At 39.4% G+C, this 11,243-nt stretch overlaps 1 protein-coding gene across 5 annotated transcripts in view; it reads right to left on the bottom strand.

Annotated features, from left to right (window-relative positions):
* FAM184A (family with sequence similarity 184 member A) overlaps nucleotides 1-11,243 on the bottom strand; it is a 202,726-nt gene that overhangs the window by 47,110 nt on the left and 144,373 nt on the right. For all 5 annotated transcript variants that reach the window (XR_002101670.1, XM_019537968.1, XM_019537967.1 and 2 more), the window contains exons 10-11: nucleotides 1,136-1,348; nucleotides 373-526 (exon numbers count right to left, since the gene is read on the bottom strand). Coding sequence is in view for 4 of the 5 variants with exons in the window: in XM_019537968.1 (XP_019393513.1) it covers nucleotides 373-526; nucleotides 1,136-1,348 (367 nt within the window). In the remaining variant the exon portion in view is untranslated. The remainder of the gene's footprint in view (nucleotides 1-372; nucleotides 527-1,135; nucleotides 1,349-11,243) is intronic.

The raw sequence follows: 11,243 nt of genomic DNA on the forward strand, positions 1-11,243 counted from the left end.
GGAAACTGCTAGCTAGGCTTCGGCCTGGGCTGTTTATAAAGGCCCGGCCCTGCCCCATTCTGGTCACCTGACCAGCACGGTTGCCCCAGCAACCATCACCTGAGCTGCCCTTGTGATTGGCAGCTGCCCTTATTCCTGCCTAGGAACAGGGCACCTCAGTGCCCCTGTGACAGTCAGCACCAAGGTTTTTTTAATCTACCTACCACCTTATAGTTATTTAAATTATCAGTTTTATTCCTATAGTAATCATCAATTTTATGATAATTTTCTATAAACTTTGTTGAAAGTGCTTTTAGTCCATAATTATACACATTTTACAAGTTGGAATCATATCTTCTGATATGGTTTACATTAGCTTGAAAAATACTGTACCTAGCATAGCTTTTCCTTCATCTTCCAGCTCAAATCGAAGAGTCTGAAGTTCCTGTTCCATTTCTAATTTGAAACCTTCCATGGCTTGCTTATGTGTTTCTTTCAGTGTCTGAAGTTCTTCTGTATGTTTTTGTTGTAAATGTTCTTCTAGTTCCTGTGAAATACAAATAAAGGAGAACTATTTTATGCAGGTTGGCACAACACAAAATATTTAAGAATGATTTAGGAGGCACAAATTATTTTTAAAATGAATTAAAAGAAAAGGCAGACATGAATTATTAAAACCCCTTCTATTTATCATTTAGTGAGAGTCACAGACATACTCAAATGATCATATAAAATTTAGTATTTATCATACACATATTTTATCCATTAAACTGTCATCATAATCTTTTTTCTTCTTGTCCAATCTCTCCTAATAACCGAGTATAAAGAATAAGCTACCAATCTGTACACAAAACAAGTGCTGTTTATTACTTGCAAAGCATTAGCTCCTTTAGTTAAGATACAAACTTAATAAAGTGCAAAATCAAACATCATTTGGGCATGAAGGTGGTATCATTTTTTTAGTTACTATGAAAAAGCGAGTCTCAGGAGAAGAATATGCATGCAGTAATCAAATTAATGATACAAATCATATCACCAAAAAAATAAAATAAGAATTAGTGTAAAGAATTTTCTTTGCTAATGCCCTTGGCCTTTTATCTAATCATATTATTCAGTATTTCCCACACAGCTGATTGGACTGCCCATGTAAACATGCCTTTTGCTCTTGTTCTTTTGTTTCTTCCATGTTCTGAAAAGCAAGGATATGTGCTTCCTGCAAGGACTTGTGCCTCTGTTGATGCTCTTCGTCCAGTTCCTGGAGCTCTTGGGTAAGCCTTTGCCGTTCCTGACTAAACTGGACCTGCAGCTGTTGTAAGGAGCTTTGCGACTGGGAGAGTTGCATCTCCAGATTCTGTTTCAGCAAGGAGATCTAATCCACAGAACAGCAAAGATCAGTGCATTATAAATAAAAAAGTCAAGTCAGGAACATATTGCTTTAAAAAGAAATAAACATATGAACTACAGAAATATGATTTCTAGAACATACTGTAAAGTGCCATTACATTAAATTCAGACAGCATATCTACTGAGTTACAATTAAGTGGCATAGATATATTCAGACTACAAAATAAAAGCAAGAGAAATAGTATTTACAGCTAGTGAATTTGCATATATAGTTCATCACCAGAGTAAGAGATGTGAAAGGGCTCTAACCTCTCTAAGGTGAATTCATTATACACCACTATTTATAAGGTATTTTATATATTTCACAGCTGAACTACCTTATTAAAATTTACTTCTAGACCTTTCATAAAGAAAAACTGAGAGAGACACTATCATAAGGTCTGTGGCTCAATATCTGATCTGTTAAAGTTTTCTGCCCTGAAGTGAAGATTGTTGAGGTTCTGTAAGGAAAATACTGCACTAATAAAATATATTGAATTATTAATCTTTTCTTTTTCTAATGTCTGTGTTTCTGAGTTACTGATAGTTTTTGTTTTTAAAAATGTAACATGCCATTACAAATAGATTAAAATACTTAAAAAGACCTCTATTTCTAGTAGACTTACAAGATCAGACTATTTTGTGATTCTTCTGTTTACTCCTATCGCTTCAGCAATTACATTAACAAATACTTATTTTTTCCTGGAAAGGTCCTGACATCATCAATAATGCCAAAAGACAAATATATTTTAGTATAATAGGACCCTATGGTACCTGAGAGAGCGCCACGCTTTTTTAACTCAGCTGTAACTTTATACTCCAGTCTTAATGGCCATTGGTACAGTTAGCATCCTTCCAAACAATACTGGACTACTATTCCATCAGGAGCTAGAGGACACAACTCTAACTGAACAGAAGGGTTGCTGATGAAGCAAGGTCAGTATCTGCCAATACTGGGAATAAAGCTAAAATTAAGGCTTGTTGTAAAAAAGGAATTTTGTTGAAGTGAAAGCAATGAAGTAAAAAAAATAAAATTACCAAGTGACAAAACATAAATAAAAAAGTGTTTCCAACTCTCAGAGCTGAATATAAAAAAACTGAGTAAAAAAAAGCTCAGTGTCATTTAAAGGAGTACCTACAAAGATTAACAATGACAGAAACATATAGACTAGGTACAGACATTCAAAAAGCCCAAGGAGGAATCTAAGTTACACAGTTTTCCATAAGCAGTGTAGTTTAGATTGGTAGCAAACAGAACACACATTTGCTCTTTGGTGCAGGAGGCAAATCTTAGACCAGGTTCTGACATTTATAAACAAATCCATGTGTGCCAAATTTCTGTTCTGTTACAGGTACAGGCCAGTTTCTCATCACTTATACCAGTAAAAGTGCAAGGTCTGTACCTGGCCATAAAGTTCTTGTACAAGAATATATTCCGTGGTGTTTTGCACTGGGTTAAAAGCTTGCAGCACAAAATAAAAAGTAACAAACCAACATTTATATTATTGCTGATTTTTTGAAGGGAGAAAGTTAAGATAGATTTCAAAAGAAAGATGCTACACTTAAAGTAAAATTAGTACTTAAAGTAAAAAAAAAAGAAGCAAATTGAGTAAAATGACAAATCACACAAAATTTTAACAGAGGCAGAGATAAAAACAATCCTATGATCAGAGTACAACTATTTGACTGCCTTTTCTCTTCCTGAAATCATCTCCCTCATTCATTATATACCATTCAACTCCTACAACAAATAAGGCTAGAACTGTGCTGATGGCACTATCATCTGTGGCTCTGATTTACATTCAGAGCACTTTCTATCACATACACTGAATGAAGCAGGGATCCTATGAAAAAATGGGATATGATCATGTAACTAAAGGCAGTATCCAAATCCACAGATACAGGGTACCAAATACAGGCTCTAGAGGAAGTTCTAATTCAGGCATTTCTAATTCTTGAGTGCTTGCCTTTACAGCCTTAGCGCTATTTTAAAATGATCTGCTGTTTGCTTAATTGTCTATCTTTTTATAAAAGCAAACTAAAAATAAATTCCATCATGTGGAATCACACTAACCCATACATGGGTCATCAGTAGGGTCACACTAACCCATACATGAGTCATCTTTATATCTGCAGCAAAGATGTCAACCACTTGAACTAACGGAACAACTAGTAGCAGCAATAGGTTGATATTCTCTGACCAGGCACTAGAGGGAGAGAAAGACACACACTACTAGTGAGTTTCACAAATATTTGCTGAAAGCAAAGAGATGTTGAGACTCAAAGAACAGGCTTGGAAAGGAGAGTGCTCCACGTTTAAAAGTCCTTCTGCTTTTTCTCCCCTACCAGCCTGTCACCCCACCCCATCTCCCTTTGTTCCCATCCATCACTTCCAGAAACAGTGGTTCTAGTTCTATTCTTCCTTGCTTACCTCCTTGCCCCCTGGCCTTAGGTACCTCTCACTCCCTGCTCCTACCTACTCCATGACCCTCAGACATCTGCCACATGCCGATGAAGTCTCCAGACTTTTCTTCTGACCAACTCCCTGTATCTTATAATACAATGATGATATCACATATTGCGACACCTACCTATTGGACACATCTAAGTCTTTATTTTCTGAACTATGATTCTATAAAGCTTTAAAAATATTTACCTCTGATAAAAAGGCGTATTATTATAAATTATGCACATTTGTGTAGTTTTCTAAAATGTAAGGATTTAACTATAGGTATTATTATTGTAAACTGATGTTTTTGGGCTCAACACCAGGGATCTTGGTTTTCTGTGTTTAAAAATTGCAATTCCTCCAATTTAAAATCCCCAAATCTGCAATTAAATTGAAACACCACTATATATATCAATTACAATGTTTTATTGATATATTTACAATTTTAAAGCAATTTGGAAGCCTACCAGTGCCTGGATCACTATCATAAAATACATTGTAAATACCTGCAAATTTTGGTATATGATTTTGGGTTTTTTTTATCATGGAAAAAATCAGAGCTCCCCCACCTCCAGGATGCAAGTCCAGGCCCCTCACTCCCAAGCCACAGGCCCCCCCAGCCCTGCTGGGGCCCCTCACTCCCCAACCACAGCATCCAGCACTGCTGGAGAGGGCCGTCAGCTATGAGGGCCAGGGGGTCAGGGACCTGGGTCTACAGCCTCCTGCACCCCACAGCAGTTCCTGAGCCCCAGCTTCCACCCATGGGACGTGGTGGCTGCTGTGTCCCCAGTGGGAAGTGGAGCGCGTGGGCAGCACTGCTGGAACAGAGCCCATGGTGGGGGTGGCTGCGGGGTGCCCGTTGCAGGCTTAGGCTCCACAACCTGCTGCCTTCTCTGCTCAGGGCCTCTATGGCTCAGCAGATGGGACCTGGCACAGCAGGGCAGAGAAGCTCAGTGCTACCACTGAGAGCTCTGTGCTGCCTGGCAAGGCACTGCCTACCTACCTGGCAGCAGTGATGGGTACAACTCCATGCTGCCACCCTCACTGCTGCTGGGTAGATAGGGGCTTCACTAGGATGACGTGGGGCTTGCATAGCTAAGGAGCTTTCCTGCCTGACCCTGCTCTGCCCTGCCGTGCAAGGTCCCACCTGCTGGGTTGCAGAGGCTCTGGGGGGAAGGCAGCAGGATGGGGAGCCAAGCCCAAAGCAGGCAGACTAGCCTCAAGCTGTATACAGACCTGGGGGGCACATGCCCCCCAGGAATGCATGCAGTGGCGGAGAGCCAACTCCCCCCCAACCTCCTGGATGAGCCACCTGCTCCATCCTGCTTCCCACTGAGGTCCTGAGGCTGCGCATTCTGGCCCTGGGTCTCAAGCAGCACCCCAAATGGGCAGCATCCCTAGTCCTGCCCAACTTACACAGTCCCTCCCTTCCTATGAGGACCTCCATCCCCTTTCCCCTCCTGCTAGACTTACCTGCAGGAGCTGCTGTCCAGGGGCTGGCATTCATATGCATGTGTGAGCACATGGCGCCACCCTGCCTGACCATCCTCCCCCCGCTCCCCCCAGCCCCTTGCAGGCTGGAACTCTGCCTGCCTGCCTGCAGAGAGTTCTTTGCAAAAGTGGAAAATCTGCGTGTTTCTCTGTTAAAAGGAAAAATCCACATTTTTCTTGGTTAAAAGGCAAAAACTGCATTTTTTTCTGTTTTTTCTGCAGGAAACAGAAACCCTGCTCAACACTTAAAGAAACCTAGCCCCATAAATATCAACATCATAAGAAAAAATATTCCAATTTAAAATTACATTCCTCTTGTAACAGCAATTGTTTCACTGCTGGGAATTAGCCAGCTAGCTCTGAAATATCAATTTTTCTTTCCTTCTACAAAAAACTGAAACTGTTGTATGTAAGACGTAAAAATGCAAGTTTCCTAAATAGCATGTGTAAATATTTCTTATTTTGTTGGAAGTGCTTCAAATATCAAGAGAAAACACATTATTTTTTTACATATGGAAGTTTTAAAGATACACTAATTCCAAGAAGTTATTTTAACAATTTATTATGTGTATATAGTTTCACACTCACTCTTAAGAATATGAAAATAGTAAACTCTCTCTCTGCATATTATATTTATGAACATTTAGCTTAGTGTTTTGTTTTTCCTACAATGAAGATCCAAGACACTTAGAAGTCTTTAAATATTCCATGATACTTTGAACTTTAGATACTGTCATCTATGTCAGGACTGTCCAACTAGTAACTCCCGGGCTGCAGGTGATCACCAAAGGGCTAGCACGTGGCCTGTGTGCTCCTGCCTGACCACCACTCCCAATCTCCTCCCTTCCCCCTGTTTTGTTGTTTCTGCCAGAGCAACTGGGTTCTTTGGGCTTCTCCTCCCTCCTCTGGCTTTTACTTCCTGGCCTTGTTCCTGGAGACAGGGCAGGGCAGCATCAAGGGGCTGGCGTGGCTGAGTTTTGTGCATGGTGCTGGGGAGGGACAGGGTGCCCATGCTGCATGCAAGGCAGGGGAGGGATGTGCACTGCTCATACTGTACACAACAAAGAATGGAGTCAGACTGCCACATTACAGGTGGGCAACACACCGGGCTGGTTGGTGGGGGGCTACTGCATGCATGATGTGGCAGGAGTGTGGGGGACAGACTGCCTGTGCAACAAGGGGAGTGGGGGGCAGGCTGACCATGTGGCATGTGTGGCTGGGAGGCATGGGGGAGTCAGGCTGTCTGTGATGTGTGTGATGGGGTGGGGGAAGGGTGCACTGGGTTGCCCATATGGTGGGGGAGAGTCTGGGAGGGGGAGGGGGGACACCTACATAGCTAGAGACCCCTGGGACTGCAGACCATGAGGCATTTTGTCCCCTGCTGCCCAGAAAATGGACCGCCCCAATCTAGGTCTTCCAAAAGATTACAAAAGTTGATAGCTAAAATAGAAAAAAATATAGTAATATTTAAACAATTAAGATTTGTACTATGAATTGCAAACTATAATACAGCGTCATTAATTTCATGCTTCATAGAAAGCTTTACAGTGCGCAAATGTATTGCTTGCAAGCTTGCTTAACATCACATAAAATGCTGCATATATTAAGGCCATGTAGTGTTAGATGTTAAATGGTAAGCACACTTCCACAGATGAATGAATGCAGTTATAGAAGCTTTTGTTAACCAGATGCTTACATTTCCTTCCCTCCATTATTGTCACATATTTATCTTCACAGGCTAAAGCTTTAAAGCAACATTGAAAGGTATGCAAGTTTATAGGTGCAAGCATGCCCTTTGTGTACAAATTGTAAGTGCAACTCACTTACATTGCTGATAGATTTATGCAAAGCTTCACCGAGACAGTGCCGCTATGAAGAAAAGATCACAGGAATAAAGGGAAACATTCAGAAATCAACTAAGTGAAAGAAAAAGGGATAAAGAAGGGAGAGTAAAACATAGAACATTAATTATAATTTGACCAGGGAAAATTAATTTGAAAACTGTTTGGAAAAAAATTAGACAGACAAAATTTTTTTTGCTATGACTTTCTATATATAAACCACTAAACACAGAACAGAATGAAGTATACTCATGAGGGAAAACATTCTGTTTCATTTCCTATCCCATATTTTAAATGTACAGCATACCAATATCCCTTTCAATATAATATAATATAATGCAACTGAACATTTTTTGCATTTCTATGAATTGATGCATTTGTTGGTTTTTCAGCTTCATAAGTTTTGGAAAAAGCTATCAAGTACATACTTTACTTGAGGGCAATTTTATAACTGGAAATAGGGCGTCTAATTCACACTCTAATACAGAATGATAATTTTTCCCTTTTCTCATTATGTCAATCAAGCAGATGGATTTTTCAATGAGACAACAGATATTTTTACACCAACTTGGCTTCTTAGTGTCTTCAATTGGGTAATCTGGACCAATATTTGCCAGAGTATTAAAAGAACAAAAATATCCTTCTTCATCCTGAATCTACAAAAAGAAGATAAAAGAGACGGTCCCAATTATTTTATTCAAATTGCAGGAAATAAATATATAAGATGATGAACTAGAACTAAGGAGACATTAAAAGGGTTGACTTTAATGTGCTCCTCAAGCCCATCCCACCAATCTTCTATACTATATAACCTTACACTTGAGAACTTATGGCAGTCCAGAATGAATCTGGGAGCTCCAAGTATGAAATCAATTCTGCCACCATTCACCTACCAGTCCCTCTCAGTGTGTTGAATATGTTCCCAGTGTGCTTCTGCAGGCCATGAGTAAAGTAAAATTGCTAGTAGCAACCTCTCAGTTCCCTATTCCTGCCTTATAGCCTGTCTTCACCCCTTTCCTTTCTTTACTACCCATGAATAGAGACAAACCTGGAAGAAGACACAAGCAGACCCTTCCTAAAAGGGAACCTGCGATATATTTTAGTGCCACATTTGAGACATAAGAAGCATATTGTGGATGAATTTGAGGAGGCTACAAGGTATGATGCAAAAGAGCAAAGGGCAGATCACGAGGCTTGGACTGGGTGAGGACAACCTTGAGGTCATCCCTAAATATCAGTTCAGATACTCATCATATACACTTAGCTTGGCCAATCACAACCTGTAAGTTACTTCTATGTGCCATCCTTTCCAATCTTTTGTCAATAAGCTCTTAAGAATTTATTATGTGTGTACAGTGCTTAGAATAGTCAGGACCTAATCTTGACTGAGGCTCTAAGTATACCACACTGAGATACAAGTAATACATAACAAAATGTTTATATTACATTTACCAGTATAAAATAATAGGTTAGCAATGTTCTGAGACAGAAAACAAGTTTCAAGTAAAATTACTTATTTGGATCTGCAATCCCACTGGGTTTTACCCTACGACTAAAAGCTATGCAAAGGAAGCCAAAGTTGCCCTATACTGTTGGATGAACAATACAAATGTCTTGTGAGAAGTAAACAAAAAGATAACAATAGCTGCTGCCAGAGTGTTTTTCAATTGCTAAAACTTAAGACAGTTTAACAACTTTAATGTATATGGTTTACCTAGGCTGTAACTTAACCACAGATACAGAAATCAGGTAGGATGAAGATAAGCCTTCCAGTTAAGGCTCTGAGTTAGAATTGAGGAGAAAGTGGTTCAATTTTAGCTCTGCCACAGACTTCTTACATGACATTTGCTAATGCAATTATTTTCCTGGTGTTTCTGCTCCTTGTTTGTAAAATGAGGATAAAAATGTGAGTTGTTGAGATAGATTATTATCTGTGAGGTGCTCTAACATTATAGTCAAATTTCATCTGTGCAAAATACCAATTGCCCTAAACAATAGGATGGGGAAATCTCTATCTCTATATTTAATAAATTTGGAATAATAAATGTAATAAGATTTAATCTTGATTGAAGCTCTAAGTACAAGATTTAATAATTTTGGAATAATCCCTATCTCTGTATTTAATAAATTAGGAATAAAGGGGAATTTCCAGAAACCCAAAATGAGTGCTAATGTCACTTAAAGTGCTAATCTGTGTTTGCAAGATTAATTAATACAGGTAACTGTGTAGAATTCACATACTTAGACTTTTGTAAAGCATTTGATTTAATAACTGATGATATCCTGATTAAAAAATGGCACTACACAATATCAGTAAAGCTCAGGTAGAATGGATTAAGAGCTCATTAAAAAAGTTAGTTGGTACTTTCATTTATGGATGTTTCTAGTTCTATAGAAACCAATGCTACTTCCAATGCTATTCAACATTTTCATCTATGATTAGGAAGAATATCAAAAAGCACCACTGAAAAAACTGTAGACAACAAAGATAGAGTGGTAAATAATGAGGAGGTTGAGATAGTCATACAAAGTGATCTGGATAACTTGGTGAGCTGGACCATTCAAACAAAACATGTTGCAATTCAGCCATATGCAAGACTGAACCTAAAGGCAGGTGTATTATACCTTCAGACTTCAAGTTCATTATTTGTGATTAAATGTGTTTCTATCAAAAATGAAATATTGGTTTGGTAACAATTTCCTCAGGAAAAATTCTTGGGGTTGGGTGATGGAGGGAGAAAGAGCAAGCAAGAGAGCATGCATTCTTGTGTGTATTCATTCACAGACAACCACTTTCTTCTGCAGCTTTATGGTTAATACAATTGTTTTATGACATGAGACCCACAAAGCCCCCTTCCAAGTCACCTATATAGAAACAGACATAATGTGCATATGAATCAGTTTGAGGAATTTGGTGTAGGTATCACCTGCTTCTCTCTTTTCACTTGTGTTATTGGTATTGTTCATCTCCCCTCTTTTCCTAGTAAGTGAGGGAGGGTTGCTGGAAGTACACTTCAGAAGAGTTCAGCAGACCTCAGGTACAGCCATCTCCCTGTACAGATGTGCTGCTGAGTATAGGTCAAGTTATTGACTATACTAACGTAAAATATGTCACTGTAAGCAAATCCACAGTACTTTCCTAGCCCAAGAACAGGTTATACATTGCTTGTTTCAAAAGGCCTCTATTTCCCCTTTTCTATTTGTGCCACTGAAGTTCTTTTCCTATTAACAATCCCTCCAGTTCATTCACAGTAGAACCTGCCATTTTCTCTCTTCCACTATAAGAAGTGAGTTGTTGTCATTTAGATAACACCCCTGGACTGTTATAACCCTGATACAAGGCATTTCAGTTCGTTCTTATGCTAGATTTATGTGGTTTTAAAAGCCATGTCTATACTGCTGGGTCCAGGACCACTCCAGAGAAATCCTCCCAGGTAGCTCCTACCGTATATAGCTTACAGTGGGCTTTCTTGAAACGTGTGCTCAGGCCAACAACAGTGTCGGAGCACCAAGCCTGAGAGCAATAATAGGTTATGCACTTAAAATTGCTCTAAATTGTCTACACTAATTGCCAGACTTGGATATAGATTGAATAGTATTGAGTGGCTGGGGCTTATTTCCCAAGAAATAAAGGGGAGGAGGCAGAAATATCACAAGACCCCTCACCCTTGACAGTCTACTATTGCTCATGGTCTAGCATCCTCAGAGAAGTCCTCTAACTATGACTAGACAGAACTCAGGCCTGGAGCCTGAAAGAGCACTACTTTGCGGAATGAGCAGAAAGAGAGGTGGAGTTAAGAAGCAATTTGAAGAGGCAGATCTAGCTAGGATTGTTATTAAAATGGTTAAGAGGTTTAGATATCTCTACCCTCCTATTTGTAGATTATGTTAGAATGTCTATGTCTACCACTTACAGGCATACCTCGGAGATATTGCAGGTTCGGTTTCAGACCACCGCAATAAAGCGAATATCACAATAAAGCGAGTCACACGAATTTTTTGGTTTCCCAGTGCATATAAAAGTTATGTTTACACTATACTGTAGTCTATTAAGTGCGCAATAGCAATGTCTAAAAAAACAACGTACATACCTTAATTAA

The sequence above is a fragment of the Crocodylus porosus genome, unplaced genomic scaffold, assembly GCF_001723895.1.
Source record: "Crocodylus porosus isolate Cpor-Errol unplaced genomic scaffold, CroPor_comp1, whole genome shotgun sequence".
Classification (NCBI taxonomy): domain Eukaryota; kingdom Metazoa; phylum Chordata; order Crocodylia; family Crocodylidae; genus Crocodylus; species Crocodylus porosus.